This window comes from Vigna radiata, chromosome 11, assembly GCF_000741045.1.
Source record: "Vigna radiata var. radiata cultivar VC1973A chromosome 11, Vradiata_ver6, whole genome shotgun sequence".
NCBI classification, from domain to species: Eukaryota; Viridiplantae; Streptophyta; class Magnoliopsida; order Fabales; family Fabaceae; genus Vigna; species Vigna radiata.
Window position 1 is genome coordinate 11,988,237 of NC_028361.1, and position 18,083 is coordinate 12,006,319.

The 18,083-nt window shown below is 33.9% G+C and overlaps 1 protein-coding gene across 1 annotated transcript; it reads left to right on the forward strand.

Annotated features, from left to right (window-relative positions):
• The first annotated feature begins 12,746 nt into the window (after nucleotides 1-12,746).
• Nucleotides 12,747-13,842, forward strand: LOC111240560 (WD-40 repeat-containing protein MSI3-like). The gene is made up of 2 exons (XM_022775733.1): nucleotides 12,747-13,430; nucleotides 13,527-13,842. Exons 1-2 carry the CDS (start codon nucleotides 13,350-13,352, stop codon nucleotides 13,773-13,775), a joined length of 330 nt encoding a protein of 109 aa, XP_022631454.1. The 5' UTR covers nucleotides 12,747-13,349; the 3' UTR covers nucleotides 13,776-13,842.
• Nucleotides 13,843-18,083: the final 4,241 nt, after the last annotated feature.

Below are 18,083 nucleotides of genomic sequence, written 5' to 3' on the forward strand. Positions count from 1 at the left end.
TCATTTCCATATAAAGGATCTTGGTTAATTGAAATATTTTTTAGGAATAGAGGTGGCTCATTCTAGCAAAGGGATTTCAATATGTCAACACAAGTATTGTCTAGATTTGATTAAAGAGTCTGGCCTCATGGGTTGCAAACCCTCTTCCACTCTAATCAATGATTCTTTGTAGCTTTATCTTACAGACGATTAGTAGGACGTCTCATCTATTTAACCAAAACAAGACCTGATATAGTCTTTGCCACCCAATAGCTCAGTCAATTCATGGTAGCACCAACTCAGACTCATTTTCAAGTTGCCTTGAGAGTGGTTCACTACCTAAAAGGATGCTCTGGAAAAGGTTTATTTTTTAGTCGCAAGTCCTCAACACAGCTTCTTGGATTTAGTGATGTTGACTGGGCTACATGTGCTGATACATGGCGTTCCATCACTGGTTATTGTTTTTTTATTAGCAACTCTTTAGTGTCTTGGAAAGCCAAGAAGCAATCTACAGTTTCTCGTTCTTCTGTAGAAGCAGAGTATAGGGCACTTGCCTTTGCCACTTGTGAGCTTTAATGGCTCTCTTTCCTCCTTGGTGATTTGAGAATTCCTCTTACTAAGTGTTCTGTCCTCTATTGTGATAGCCAAAGTGCATTATATATTGCAGCTAATCCAGTCTTTCATGAAAGGACAAAGCATTTAGAGAATGATTATCACATCATCCGTGAAAAATTACTTGCTGGTCTCATGCACCTCTTACCAGTTTTATCATCCCATCAATTAGCAGATATTTTCACTAAAGCGCTCCCTCCACGGTTGTTTCACTCCAATCTATCCAAGCTAGAGCTTCTTGACATCTTCAAACTTCCAACTTGTGAGGGACTAAAAGAAGAAGAAAGAAAGGTTCCACAACAGCTCAATCAAACCAGTAATCCCAACCTAATTGAATAGAAATGCATAAGCTCATATTGTACAATTTTTGTCTTTTTTCTGATACAATTTTATATTCTGTTAGGTGGTACATATAAAGGACACACACCTCCCTCACTGTTGTACCTTCTGCTATGTTTTTTTGTTATTCTTTTTTGTCCTTTCATATATATAAACATGCTACATTGCTTTCATCAATATAGCAGAAATTACTATCTCAATCCTTTTGTTTTCAACCTTTGTCTGTCTTTTATTTTTTTTTTCTCTTATAAATTGGCTGAGGTAAAAAGGTTTGGATGGAAGTTGGCGTGAAAGGAATATGAACAGGAGAGGTGCATGCAGTTTCCTACCTTTCTATCCAAAACTTGTATATAATATTATTATATTCTTTTATTTCAAACAGGTCACATATATAAATATTTTATTTTAATTTACTATTAGAGAAAAAAATGTGTTTTCCTAATTACTAATGGCAAATAATAATAAATAAAATTGTTATATCACGAGAACACATCTTATATTTGGCTGATTTTATAATCATACTTATTAAATAATACCTGTTTACAACACAATGATATACTTAATCTGTGGACATCATATTCACTGATTATAATATTCTATGCTCTATGTTTTTACTGATAAAAAAAAGTGTATGTTATATGTACGCCATGTTAAATGAATATGAAAGTATGTGAAATAAAAGCAGCTATTAATCATGTGGGAAGGGGCATAAAGAAAATATTGACCGAATGACGGGGTTTATATGATAAAAGATCATTGACTTAATAGACAAAGGAGTAAATGACCTCTGCAGCAGCATATTAATCAAAGTGAACCCAAAGTCAATGCATATGAAGATGTAGGCACTATATTGATGGATCTGGGCGTGATAGAGTATGATGTTCCACCAGCTAGCATTCCATCCCTAATTCTCAGTATGTTCACTATCATATATTACATTTTAATATAATAATTTTTGTTTTTATTTAATACAAAGTTAGGATACTTTTAGTTTCTATTTATATAAATGATTTATTGTTTTCATTATTATTTTTTTGCTTTTCATATTTTAAATAAAAGTTTTAATGTTGTTATTTTCATTTTATTTCTAAGATTGAATCTAGAAGTGTCAATCTTCCGGTGCACAAAGTTTGATTTTTTGACTAACATGGATCAAGATAAAAAAAAAAAAAAAAAAAAACTAACATAATTCTTTAAAAGAAATCGTCCATAAAGTTACACCAGCTCTAAAAACTTCATGGGTTAGGCTCAATCTATGAGTCAACCTATGTGAGTTGGTTGATGATAAAGATAAATAAGGTTAAGTCAAACTTGGGTTAACTTCTTTTTATCCGTGGTGTAAGCCAACTTTCTTAGACCTTTCAAGTCACACTGACTTGAATAGACTATTTGTCCTAACTAAATTAGAGTGACCTTCAACTTAAAAGACTAAGTTTAACATTCGACTTGTGTTGACTTAACTCGAATTTGACCTGGATGGACTCATTTTAACCTTTGGCAGAGGTTGACTTGTCTCAGCCTATAACTAAAGATGACTTGTTTTGACCTTTGACTCAGACCGACTCGACTCAACTATAGATCTATAATGATTCCATTTGAATATGAACTTGAACTAACCTTGCTCGACTATGATAATAAAAATTTCATGTATTCTACATTGTTTTATAAAATTTTTAATTCATGAATACTATGCACTTGACAAACTATTTGTAATAAAAATAGGAAAAACGGAGTGTACTTTAATAATAACTTAAGGTGTAAATAGTAAGGGCTCATGTAATAGTCATAAAAATAAAAATAGGAAAATCGGAGTATACTTTAATAATAACTTGGAGGTGTAAATAGTAAGGGCTCTTTAATAAAAGTGTGTTTGAATAATGTAGTTTGAGAGAATAATTAATTTATTTGGAGAATTTGAAATTCTTTGAAACAAAATGAGTTATTTGAATGAGGAAATCAAATTGAAGTTAAAAATTATACTTAAATTTTTTTAATAAGATATTTCAAATAATTAAAATAATATAATTTGAAATCCATTCAGAAAAAAAGGAAATTGTAATTTTATAATTAATCCCTTCCCTATATTATAGATGTTAATTTGATCCATAATTTATGGTCCAATCCAATTTACTCATTAATAATATCAAAGAGTGATTTGGTTCGACCTTTGATTGGAACTTATTCAGCTTAATTATTAGTCTACTCTCAACCTCAAGTTCAAGTAGATTCATGTCAAATTGGCTCCGTCTTGACCACTCTTTGATATGCTTAATGTGTCTTTAGAGGGATAACATAAAATCGGTATTATGACATAAAATCGGTATAGCACTTTGACATAAAATCGGTAGGGGGATAACATGATATTGTTGCTTCCTTATTCTAATGTTATTATGACATAAAATCGGTATAGCACTTTGACATAGTCATAGAACTAAATCAGCTGTTCATGTTATCACATAATAAACATATTATAACACTGCTAGTTTAACAAAACAACAAAGGTTTTAAAACATTTTACTTGTCCCTTTGAATTTAACTTGTCTTGTAAGAAATTGGCGGGAATGAATTTATTTTATTTCTTTGTAAAGCTGAGTTGAGAAAACTTTGAACCAAAGTCTCTATACTTAGTTCAAAATCAATCCGTTAAGTTGGCCTTTTGTATGTAGGTAGCAGATTTTGGAAGAATTCATAGCAACAAGGCTGGTTGGAACACCGGGCTACCTTCCACCAGAGTAGGTTTTGTGCTTTCAGATCATAAGTACACTCTCTTGGTGTATTCAACAGAATCAATTTTCTTGCTACCATTATATACTTAAACCCAAGTCAAAAAAAGTTACACACCAGTTGATTTTATTCTGACTTGATTGCTTTTTTGCNCCTTTTAGATCTGTTAAGGAGCTTCAAGTGACTATAAAAACAGATGTTTTTGCATTTGGGGTGGTTCTGTCAGAGTTGATAACAGGGAAACGTGCACTATTTCGTGACAACCAACAAGCCAACAATATGAAATCACTTGTTACAGTTGTAAGTCAAACTCATTTCTCATAGAACATTAAGAAGAGATAGAAGAGAAATAGAATTTAAGGTTGAGAGTATGTATTATGAAAATGAAATCCAATAGATCATTAGTTCACTTTTATTCAGAGAAATCTAACTCCGCAGTTGAGTTAATACTCAAACATTTATTATTATTATTATTTGAAAGGCTTGTTTTCATCACATTCAGGTTAGCCAAATCTTCGGAAATAAATACCCAGAGAATGTTTTAGCAGATGCCATAGATGGGAATCTTCAGCATAGCTATCCCATGGAAGATGTCTACAAGGTTAGATTTACCTGAAGTTCCTATCTTTACTCGCATACTCTATTTTAATTTAATATCTCTCTGTGGACTCAATGGAAATATAAATAAAATAAAAAAAATAGTTTTGACAGATATTAGTTTTTTAAAGACAGTAAATTAGTAATTGAGGATATCAGTTTCACTCGGGAGGACCTGTAACCTAAACTTTTCCCTTTAAGAAGTCAAGAGCACCAATGAAAAATTTAGTCAAACAAACAAACGAATGAGTTTCTTAATCACCTAAAACAAACAAATGTGTTTTAAAAGCAAAAGCATTAGATGGGTAAGAACTAAGGATGAGGTTCTTTGGTTCAAAGAATATTTTGTGTTTGAACAAAGCTAATAATGATCACTCCTATAACATAGTTATTGTGTGTCTTTAGAGATAATGTAGGGGTTAGACTAATGATGCTGCTTTCCTTAATCTAATATTATTCTGACATAAAATAGTTATATATATCACTTTTTCACATGACTCGTTTTTCTCTTTTCATAANTTTGTTATTTGGAACATTCGGCTTTGCAGATGGCAGAAGTAGCTCATTGGTGTTTGTGCGAAGATCCAAACGACAGGCCTGTGATGAGGGAGATAGTTGTGGCATTGTCACAGATTGTTATGTCATCCACAGAATGGGAAGCATCATTAGGTGGAGACAGCCAAGTCTTCAGCGGCGTTCTTGATGGAAGATGAAAACCCTTTTCTTTCTTCACAATTCTACACTAATGCTTCTCTTTCTTGCATTCATCAAATCTCATGCTGCTACTACCATTTTCAGTTTATGCTCTGCTGTATATATATATATGTACACATTTTTAATAGAATATTATAGAGTTAAATCGTGGTACTGACTTCTTAATGTATCAAAAAACTTCAAACACGTAACTAACGTTTTTTCCCAGCGCCTAGTCTAGGGCACTGATCACCATTGAGTTCTATAAGCAATTTACAAACAACTTTTTTCCTTTCTTTGTTGAATCCTAACATCATCAACATTTAATTTGAAGTTTGACACTTTATTATTGACTTTAAGATTTTAGAATACAAAAATATAAAATATGCGGAATTCTAATAGTTCATGTTAATGAAAGACATTTTTTTAGTTTTACTTAAGATACATAATATTTGCTATTTTTTGATGAATAAGTTTGATAATTATAATAAGATAAACATTTTCTTCATAATTGACTATTGGAAAGGGTCAACATTATTGGTCTAATATCAAGTGAAAAATAATTTCGGTTTCAAGTTTCAGCGCTATCTAAATTTTAGTTTGTTGATAGTAGACAGTCATTCTGGGAGCATCTGACTTATGAAGTCCCACACTTGTTAGAATACTGACAAAGATTTCAAGTTTGAGAAATAAAATCTAAACTCTTCAAACATTCAAAGCATACCTTTCTCGGCCTTTTGGCTAAGATCAAGTGTAGTATCTGTTCTTATCAGGATAATATCTGATATGTGGACTATTAGTTCACTCGATATTAAATTTATTTTTTGAGGGTGAGGGCCATTGAAGTAGCTTGCTACTTGGTTTCTCAAGCATCGTCCTTGCGTTGCACTTTTGCAAGGGTCTGGTGCATCCCATCCAAATTAGTCCAATTATCTGCTTCGATTTCTGATAATTTGTTTTTATGTTCTACCTAAACATTTGGGATTCCCTATTACAATAATTTACTTGCATTTTGCGTTTTGTTTCAGGTGTCGTAGTAGTCAATTACTTATTTTGGTGAATATTGTTGTACTCTCTTCAATTTACACTTCTCCAATTAGCTAGCTAGATTAGCTAGCTAGGTGTACATAATCATTGGTGAATTATTTATCTGGGTTTCCTATTATAACCATTGGATGAATTTAGTGGTTTTGACAGATGCAGACATATCTTGACTTGTTTGGGCAAAAATAATTTAGTGTTCAAGTAAATAACAATGAAGAAAACAGCTCCTCCTGGTTGCGCATCACTTATTAGAGATTGCAACATCACATATTAGAGACATGGACAACAATTAGATTCTTGGCTTCATTATTGGAGAAGAAGTAACATAGTTGGTTATATCTAGTGAAAAGAAAATTGAAATGACTGAGTAGTTTCAAGTTTTATCACATGCCATGAACTCAATTGCTGATTTCAAAGTCTGTTATTGACGTGGTGATTTTGGGAGCATATGACTCTATTTATGAAGTCCCACACTTGTCAGAGCACTGACAAGTAGGTGAAGCTTGAGATATAAATTTCGAATACTTCGGCTTNTCAAAGCATACCTTTCTCGGCCTTTTGGCTAAGATCAAGTGTAGTATCTGTTCTTATCAGTTTAATATCTGATATGTGAACTATTAGTTCACACGATATTAAATTAATATTTTGAGGGAGAGAACCATCAAAGTAGCTTGCTACTTGTTTCTCATGCATCGCCTTTGATTTGCACTTCGTCAAAGTGCTGGTGCATCCCACCCAAGTCAGTTGCAATGTTATTTTCCCCGATGTCTTAGTTACCTGCATGTCATTAGTTTTTTCTTTAGTAAAGAGAGTTACCTGAATGTGAGCAGCTTTTTCTCAAGGCCTTATAATCTGTAGTTTTCTGAATTCTCAACACTTAGCTTTTATATATATGTGTGTGTATATATATATATATATATATATATATATATATATATATAATTAAACTGTAATTGCCTTTGAAGATGAAAAAAATATGTACTTTTATTTTAAGTCCCAGCTTACACAAGGGATCAGTGATTGACTAGGCGTAACATATACTCTCTGCACTGATAAACAGCGTAAGCTTAGGATGTAAATTAGGGAGAGGACCATCAAAGCAACATGCTATGTGGTTTCTTGTTTTTTACTCTTGCAAGGGCATATGATGCATCTTACCTAACCGTTCAATTATTTAGTCTTATTTCTGATGATTTTTATTTTAATGTTCTAATTGGTTTGTTGCTTATAATTTTTGTAGAATACAATTTCTAAAGCCTGAGGTTTGCTAAATATGATTGAAGTATATTTCATTTGTTTTTTGGTGGTGTTTGTCTTCTCTGTGGATAAAGAATTTTCAAGCACATAAAAACGCTAGTGGAAGGAAATTGTTTTTGAAAGAAATAGAGAAAGCATCCCAGTTTGCAGTACATGACTTCTCTTCCATCTGCTTTAAGTCTTAGTGGATGAGTTAGAAAGAAGAAATTTAGCTTCTACTTCAATTATCGTAGCATAGTTTGGATAGATGAAAGCTGGGATCCTCTTCTTAATGGATTAGTTGTTTCTTTGGGACTGTCATAAGGTAAAAGAGTTTCATAATTACCTTATCAAATGGATTTTCCTAAGTTATTTGTTTGTTTTATGCTGAAATTATCCTTCCTCATCCACCAAACCAAGGAGGACATTTTGCCTTTGAAGATTGTTTGTAACAAAAGTTATGTATTTTCCAATTGTTCTTTGATGATGATTACCTTCTCTTCTGATCAGCCAAGACTTGCAAGGCCCAGGTTGTAAGTAAGATTAGTCCTGGGGTCTTGGTTTTTCTCCTACAAGGGATCAATGATGAGCTTGATAAAGTTACTCTCGTATTTATTTGGGTTCCTATTACAAATCAGGTTCCCATTCTTGAACCTGTACATAGTCTGCAACTTTTTTCCATTGACAAGGTTTAACATATCTTAATTTTTTCCATTAACACTTAGCATACATATCATATAAGAAATACTTAGTTAAACCTTAATCAGGCATGAACCACTCCTACTGGAGAAGGATCAACATGGTCGGCAATATCAAGTAAAATATATTTGGAATGACTATAATTAGCTTCAAGTTTCATCAGACATGACATGAACTCAACTGCTTTTCTAAATTTTAAAGTCTGTTCATCACAGGAAATCATGTTGGGAGCATTACTCAAGTTATGAAGTCACAGATTTGTCAGAACACTGAGAGGTAGATGAAGTTTGGGGTATAAAATTTGATCACTTCAACAACTTATGGCATATTTTTCTCTGTTTTTTTTTTTGTTAAAGAGGAAGTGTTGATTTTTTAATAAATTTTTAAGGGAATTTTTTGTTTCTTTTAAATGTTTGTAGAGTTGTCTCTATTTAAATATTAAAGTAATTACATTTATATTCTAAATTAATTAGGTGAGTTTCTTTGTAAAGTTATCTGTATTTAAAAATATATTTTAAGTTAATTAATTATATATGTATTTTAAATTAAGTGAGTGAGCGTGAATTGAGAAATTTGGCAGTAACTATTTTTTCCTCCTATACATTGGTGCTTGAATAACATTTTGATTAATAATAGGTGTTACTTCTTGAGCATCCTTTCTCTTTTTTCTTTTTTTTTTATTATCCTATATAGTATTAAGAGCTTATTGCTTTTCTTTCTCTTTTTTTTTTATTATCCTATATGATAAGTGTGTATAAAAGTTGTGGGTGAGATCAAGGTCTAGAGTAGTGTGAATTTAGAAAAGAAGTATTTTTTTGAGAATGCAAAATCCTTTTGGATGAATTCAGGAGGTTCAAGAAACTTCAAGAGTTGATTAAGAAAATGAATAATAGGGTTTGAAGAATGATACTTTCAGTCTTTGATGACAAGATAGTTGATGATTAGTACATCAAGATGCAAGCCATATTTGACTTTCAAGATATTGAAGAGGTTGTAATGGAAGGAATCAGAAAGTTGGATTCAAAGGCCAGTGATGAAAAGAAAAGGAGTCACAAACTACAATAGAAACAAGATAACAAGGCAAGGTTTCTCATCTATCAATGTGTGAGCTAAAAGACTTTTAATAAAATTTCAAAAGCAGTCATTGTTTAGGAAGACAGGGAGATTTTGATGAAGACATACATGGATGGTGATAAAAATAAGAAAGTGAGGTTATAAACCCTTATGTACATGCAACTAAACTTATTCTTATAACTTATTCTTAGATGATAAGTAGGTACATGCAAAGTCCAAGGGAGTCACACATGAATGCAACTAAACGTATTCTTAAATACCTACAAGGAACACATGTCTATGGGATACTGTTACCAAGAGAAAAGGCTCTAAATGGATTGGAGTTGTTTTGAGTGTAATGTTGTGTCGAAGACCAGACGACGTGAGAAGACTCCGAATTGATGGAGACCGGACGACTTGTGAAAACTATTGACCGGTAGAGACCGAACGGGCTAGTGTGAGGACTGGGCGCTTCCCTGGGAAAGGCCGAATGGTCACCTGCTTCCTCCTCGTACTCCAAGTTGTTCATTCTCCCTCCTCGTTCTTCAAGTTGGGCAGACGAATACCTATCAAAGGCTCTCCGACGCTCAAGTCAATAAAGTGACCGAACAATTACTATAACAAGTAGAGCATGTATCATACAATCTTCCCAGAAATCATACCTGTGACCTTTATTTATACCAGTTGTAATCGACTTTTACCTTTCGTGGGCCTGATGACGGTTCAGTCATACCTTAATCTCCATTAGGGGTTTTAATGAGCTATTATCGTTAATAACCAAACCATGTGCTCGGCCAAGCTGGTTGGCCTGATGGTTGGTTGGCCAGGGTACCTTAGGTACCTTACGGCTGATGGTTGGCTCAGACGGTCGACCAGACTAGAATGGCCTGATGTTCTAGCTCTGCGTAAGAGACTGTACGGTACACAAGATACTGTACAGTACAGGAGTTTACTGCATATTCATAGTAAAACAGGGTGCATCTTTTTTCTTGAAGAGTCACCCATTTCTTGAAACTCAACAAAGGAGTTTATGGTAGCTCTATCATCTTATGAGGCACAGTATATCCTATGAAGCTACTTGTTAGGCAACCTGGTTGAATTCTTTGATGAAAGGGCTAAGGATTGATTTAACTAGAAAAGTAAGATTGGTTGTGAATAGCAAGTCAACAATTGATCTAGCTAAACTTCCAACTTCTCATGGGAGAAGTAAACACATTAAAATAAGATTCCACTACATCAAAAAACAAGTTTGCAATGGAAATTAGAAGTTGCACACTACAAGTAAGAAAATAAACTTGCAGATGTCCTAACCAAGGCTTTGAAAGGAGAATTTTTTCTAACTCTTAGAAAATAAATAAGTGTTGTTAAAGTAGACATCCGAGATCAAGTTAAATGAAGTCAACAACCGTTTCATGTGCAGAAAAAATGTTTTGTTTTGTCTAGTTTTTAGTTTAGGAAGGTGTGTTAGTGTATTTTTTGTAAACCAAAAACTAAAAAATAGTTATGTTCTATTACTATCTTTTCATTCTTATAAATTGGTGCTTGTATAACAATTTGATTAATAATACAGTGTTACCTCTTGAACATCTTATGCATCTTCTGTCTTTTTGCTTTCTTTTCTAATATGTTAATTAATACATTTTTTAATCAAATTATAAATAATGTATTTTTTATTCTTAGACTATTATATTAATAATTTTTAACAAAAGTTTTTCGACATTAATATTTTTTATTAGTCTAAATTTTTCAGCTCTATTTTGAAGTGGACTTTTAATTAGGATTAATTATGGCCCAAAAGTCTATAAGTATGTTTTATCTCATTTTACTTTATTAAACATGTTAGATTTATGATGATAGTTTAATATGTAATTACGGATCGGTCCATTGTGGAAATGGTGACCAATTGATCGAAACACATCGTTATTTTGAGTTTGAAAAAATCTTTGTTCTTTTGGAAACATTAACCGTTTGATTACTGTGGAAGTGTGTTAACCAAACGGTCATACGGTACAATCTAGATTGACGTGGCCAACAATCTTGAACGAGAAATAAGGACTATTGAGAGAAATGGATAAACAAAAAGGTAAACCTTTTGACTTTGGAGGAAGTAGGAGTTTTGTCTTCATACAGGGAAGGCCTCTTGTTGACGTTAGAGAAAGATCAATGTTGTGACCATCTTTCTTCTTTGTTCTTTCTTTTTGTTTTTCTTCTCATATGTTCTGGTTAGGAAAGAAAAATAAAACGATAACCTCCACTATTAGTCATGTGTATTTTTAATATCTAGTTTTTACTTTTTTTATTTTATAAAATTAAGTTTATTTTTATTTAATTTTGATATACGTACATTTTATATTATATTAATTTTGTAATATAAAAATAAAATTATTTTATAAAAGTAACAACTTATTAATTTTTTATAATTGATTCTTTTTCTTAAAAAAATATTTATTTTTAACGGGTTTGTTATATTCTAGATACCAAAATTTTAAATAAAGTAAAAGTTTATATATATAATTCTTTTTAAGTAGTTTATTAAAATAAATTTATAAAAAATTTTAAAATAAAAAAATTAAAAAAAAATTAATAGGTGGTTTCTATTTTGTGGGTTCGTTTCAATTGAACTGTCTTATTTTGAAAGTATTTAATTGGATTACCAATTTGATAAATTTGATTCAATAATATTCTTTTCATTAAATACGATTAATGCCGTTAAGTTTTTAAACAAGTGGTATGCTGACACATTGTTTTATTTCCAGGTGACATTCGCACACGAGGGTTTGAAGTTTTGGCGCAGAAAAAAAAAAAAGGTTTAATATCTATTTTGGTCCCTCCTTTGGGAGGATTTGTTCAAGGTGGTCCCTCCTTTTTTCAAAAGTTCACTTTAGTCCTACCTCTTGCAAAAACTGTTCAAGTTGGTCCTTTTTGGTAACGACGTTAAGTTCACTAACGGCAGAGTTGCTAGGTGTGTAATGTTTGATGATGTGACATTGTAATTTGTTTTAAAAAAAATATATAATGATGACGTTTAAAAGAATATAATTAGGGTTGGATTAAAAAAGGAGAGACCACCAGAGAGGTTTGCCTCCCGGCGCTGCCGCCTCCGAAAGTCTCTCACCGAAATAACCATCTCCCTCGGCCTCCATCTTCCTTGCCAGAAACGCAAATCTCCACTGCAGAGTCGTCCTCCCAACGAATTAACACGCCTCCACCACCACTCTCTCAATCTCCCAAACACAACACCACTACCATCGTTCTCGTTTATCACCTAAAACTCAGACAAACACCGCCATGACGCAGAATGCCACCCAGTCCACCATCGCATCATCACCGTGCCGCCATTGCTTTTGCTTGTTCAAGCCACCGAACACAACAAAACCTCCTCCATGGCATTTGCAGAATTACCATCTTCATCACGCGAAGCTCCTCGCGTCTCAACCTGAAACACAAAAAACCAGAAACCAAACAAAACCCAGAAACGTGAAACCATCTCGTTCCTCGCATCCTCATTGTGAGAGCGAAACCCTAAACGCGACATTCTCCAAATTGCGAGCAGCACCTCCGCATAGGGAAGATTTCTCGCGTCTTCATCCTCAAACCTTCCTCCACTTGAATTCGCCATCTGAAGAAAGGAGAAGGCCAAGAACTCGCCAAACTCCATCAGAACCCGCCGTAGAGGGGAAGGCCGAAACCCAATTCTAGCAACCTTCTCCCTCTCCTCCAACATCCACTCCCCCAACTACCCCAAGGTCATGGCTTCCATCCACCCCAAGGTCATGGCTTCCATCCACCACTCCCTTCGCTGGCGAACCCTAAACTAACCCCAATTTCAATCCCAATTGTAAAATTGGTTCCAAATCGAATTACCCCAAATTGAATCTCAATCTTCTGATCCTAATTACCACTAATTCCTTTTTTAATCCAACCCTAATTATATTCATTTACACGTCATCATTATATATTTTTTTTAAAACAAATTATAATGTCACATCATCAAACATTACACACCTGGTAGCTCTGTAACTTAACACCGTTATAAAAAAGGACCAACTTGAACAATTTTTGTGAAAAATAAGATTAAAGTGAACTTTTGAAAAAATGAGGGACCACTTTGAACAAACCGGAGAGACCAAAATAGATATTAAACAAAAAAAAATACGGAAGAGTATAATGAAGGTGAAATTGAAGAAGAGTTCTTCGTTTGGAAGAAGAACACTCCTCTGTTGTACGATTTGTTCATTTCTCATCCTCTTCAATGGCCCTCTCTCACCGTTCACTGGCTTCCTTCCTCTCCCCAACCCCGTTCCCACCCTTCCTTCAATGTCCATAAACTCCTCCTCGCTACTCACACTGCCCAGGGCGAACCCAATTTCCTCATGCTCGCTGACGCATCCCTCCCTGCCGACGCCTCACAACCCATCGTTGCCACCGACCCTGAAGACCCTGTTCTTCCCAAGGTTTGTTTTACTCTTGCCCGTCTTTTTGCATAATTGAGTTGTGCGCACTAACTGTTCGATGAAAATCCTCAGTGTTATTTGTTGTTGTTTTTGTAGGTAGAAATTTCCCAAAAGGTTGTTGTTGACGGGGAGGTGAATCAAGCGCGTTGTATGCCGCAGAACCCTACTATTGTTGCCGCGAAGACATGTAATTCTGAGGTATATGTGTTTGATTTCAACAAGCAGCGTGGGAACGAGTTTGCCCCTGATTTGAGGTTAAGGGGTCATGATAAAGAGGGCTATGGTTTGTCTTGGGGTCGATGCCACTTTCCGAGGGAAACCGGGTTTAAGTTGCCAATACTTTAAAATGATAAAAATTTCACGTAATATAAACTCAGACGGTAACACTTGGAAATAAAACAATGTCTCACTATGTCATTTGTTTAAAAACTTAAAAACTTAACGTTGTCTATTGTATTTAACGAAAAAATATTATTAAATCTAATTTATCAAATTAGACATCTAATTGAACATTTCCAAAATAAAAGATCTAATTGGAACGAATCCGTAAAAATATAGACTTTTAAATTTATTAGACCTTAAAAAATATATATTTTTATAATTATATCCAAGTATAAGTAATTTATAGACTTATAAAAAATTATTTATTCTGAATATTTTTTTCTTTTTGAATTAATTTATTTTTAAGTTTAAATTAACTTAATATATATTATACTTTTAACTTTTTTTCAAAATAATGAAATTATATATGATTATAATTAAAAAATTATTTTAAATAGTTTTTTATAAAATTATTATTCAAATATTTATATTTAAAGAAAAAAATATTATAAAATATGACTGAAATTTGATAATTATTAAATTACAAAACAAATAAAATGAATAATTGAAAATATATTGCAAATAAAGTAATCTAATTTTGGAAATTTTACGTGACTCTGGACATTGAAACTTTTAAAAAGTTCTCTATTAAATAGATTAGAGAAATAGAACTTGGTTTTATAAGATCAGAATTAATTTAGTTATTAAGAGCTCAAATGACAAATTCTAGTAACAAGGTTCAATTATTGAATCTATGTCTTATGATTATTATTTGTACATTTTAATTTTAATTGAGGTGTTGCTCCCTCCACCTCCCTAAGTGGGATCTCTACATCTTCACTATTTTAATTTATTTCAAAAATATTCTACACCTCCCCACTATTTTCTTTTATTCCAAAAATTATATGTAAAAAAAACACACACAAATATAAACATTTTTCTAGAAATTTAGAACAAAATTTTACCATTTAGTAAGTAATTTGAAAAGAAAAGAATATATTTAACAGGAAAAATAAGATTGAATCAAACTTATTTAAGAAAATATATCACAAGTTGAAATTTGAGTCATGTAAATATTCCATTAATGAGCCATGTAAATGCTCCAATAATATAGAGAGAGAAAGAGAAATATTGTTAAGGATAGTGGGGAGGTGTAGGGTATTTTTGGAATAAAAGAAAATAGTGAGGAGGTGTAGAATATTTTTGAAATAAATTAAAATAGTGGAGAGATACAGGTCCCACTTGGAGAGGTGTAGGGAGCAACACCCTTTTAATTGGTTGATTTTTGACATCTATTTTGCAGGCCCAGATAAACACATTATTTTCTATTTAACGGTATGACAATGCATTAAGGAATCCAAACTTTCCAATTATCAAAGACATAGACATGTACAGTAACTGGATTCTTAGCTTCACTTACTACTCTAGTCTTAAGAATTTAAGATTTAAAAAATTTCACATTGTTTAGAAGCAATAAAAGAATTTTAATCTTTAACGAAAAGTCTTCTGTGACATCCCAAATATATAATAATATTAATCATGTAATGAAGACGTCACCATTCAAATAAAGAGAAAAGTTAGAATAGAATAGTAGTGCAGTAATTGATATTACAGTCATCTATAAAAGAGGATACAATTTGAAACTTCAACAAATTAAAGTGTTCCAAAATACACCAAACTAAATATAGAAATCCTAAGGTGAACTAAGCGGCAACATCAACATCTTCCAGTACTTGCTCCAAAGACATCTTCTCAACAACATCTGCTCTCATCCAAGTGAATGATCATCGTAAGAGAAAACATACCTAAGCAACATATAACACAAAAGCAAGGGTGATCTAGATAAACAAACAACATACCTATAGTATAGTCATTCAAGTCATCATGCTTAATTACATATTAAAAAGAACAAGCAAAGCGTACCAAACACACCATGCATCAAATTACACGACACAACTCATCCGGATTTTGTATACTGTCTAGCTATTGGTCGTTGTCAACACCCAATTTCGTCCTGGTAACTAAATAATACGACTTGTTTTTATTTTTGTCTTATTTTATTTTATTTTTTACTTTTATTTTATTTTGTGTTATTATTTTTTATTTTTAGTTTACTTTGATTTTTTTTTTTTATCTTATTTGATTTTATTTTTATATTCTTTTGGAAAAAGTAAAAGAAAAAAAATGAAAAAAAAAAGAAAAGAAAAGAAAAAAAGAAAGAAAAAGAAGAAAGAAAAAAAAAAGAAAAAAAAAAGAAAAAAAGAAGAAAAAAGAAAAAAAAAAGAAAAAAGGGGAAGAATGTGTGATGTGGCAATTGGCGTTGATCCACAACACCAACAAACTTCACGCACACTTTTGACGCAGCCATTCACTAGATAGAGGGACTCAACAGAATCACCTACCTAAAAACCCATTTTTTCCTGGAGGACACACACGACACTCCCTTTTGGGCTCACCATCCTACCTCTACCATGTTTCCCATGACGATCTTAACAACCCATCAAAAAATCCATCAACTCCATTCCTCTCTCCCCTAGCCCGTAACCACCTCCAACAAAACTTCACCCACACCTCATCACCCATCATACCCACCATATTCATCTCCATCAAAAACCTTCATCAGGCACAACCCATCAGGAGACCTAAAAAACAATACCACGCCTCATCGCCCAGCACACACGCTGCATCTCTCTGCTTTGCCTAACCCGTAATCACCTTTCTTCAGAAATTTATCCCTGCAATCATCACATACAACCATATNCTCCTTCATCTGGAGGAATTCAATCAAATTCAAGGTGTCCACCATTTTCCCAATCAGATTTTCGCTCAATATATTGAAACCCTCGGAAATCAATTCCTTGGTCACACATACTTATTTTTTTTCACATCAATTTCCTTTCGGCCATAGGCACGTCCCTCCTCCATCTNTATACGCACAACAGAATCCATTTTTCCTCCAACTGAATCATCTCTCTGGCCCNCATCCCTTCCATCTTCACCATCACACCCAACCACGAGAAACACAAAACATCACTTCCTAACCTCCATCTCCACCATACTTCCCATCTCTATTCACACATCAGGACCCTCACCCTCAACCTTCCATTAACACAAAAACCACCAAAAAATAGAGATCATCCTATACACAATAGCCATCACGATTCATCATTCATTTTTGCCAACGTATTCTTTAAACCATGGACGAACCTTGATTCCTTCTTCACCTAATTCCATCCTTCATCCAATAGAATCACAAATAATCCAACAATNAAAAAAGGGAACAATGGGAAGCACAGTGATGTTTGTTTGTTTCTGGTAATGCTTCAGTCACCCATTGGAGGGAGAAAGGAGACAACTGTTGCCGACGGCGAATCTGGGTCGTGCGTGAAGAGGAGAAGGAGAAAAAGGGGAACCCCTGTCTTCGAGCCGCGCCGAATCAGTAGTTGACGAGGGATTCGATGGGGAGGAAGGTCTGTCCATGGTGGTTTTAGCAAGCAGCGGTGGCGTGGTGGCCGGCGACCACGTTAGCATCCCGGGGCGCCACGGTGCTGGCTCAGTGGGTGGCGACGACACGCGAGAAGAAATGGAGGAAGGGTCTAGTGTTGGGATTCGACGGTGGCTCTGGCAGCATGCAATGTCACCGGCGACGCCATCGTCGACGTCTAGTGGCGGAGAGGACGAGTGGTGGAGATGTTGGTCTTGGGAGCTGTCGGCTGGGAGGATGGAGAGCAACTCTTTGCCTCTTGTTCTGCGTTGAGTGAAATGAGATGAACTTAGAGGAACCCCTAAGGTTCATATTTAGGGGCAAAGGGCTTTGGGCCTGGCTCTGGGCCGCATTTGTTCTGCCCACCACCACTTGCATTCCCATTCTCACTCCCCTGCCATTTCTGCAAACAAAAAAAAGGCTTTGGGCTTGGGCTGTACTCTTCCTGCCACCTCCTGTTCGCTATTCACACCACCTTTCCCTTTCTGCAAACAAAAACAAGATTGGGCCTGGGCAAGCCATTTCGTGCTGCACCACCAATTTGATCATTACACCACTGGCAGTCTCAACTTTGTTGAGCACCCCTGGTTTTGTCTTCTGCACTCCCCTATTCTTATTGGGCCTATTGGACTGTAATCTTTTTTATTATTGTCTTTGCTTTTATTTCTTTAGCTTTAGAATTTGTTTTATTATTGTTTGTTAATAAAAACAAAAATTAAAAATAAAATTAAAAAATATTATTTTAAGGGTTCCAGCGCATGTGTGATCGCACGCATCGTCCTTGTGCTAGAAGACCCTTTCCTTTTTAAAAATAAAATTAAAAAATATTATTTTAAGGGTTCTAGCGC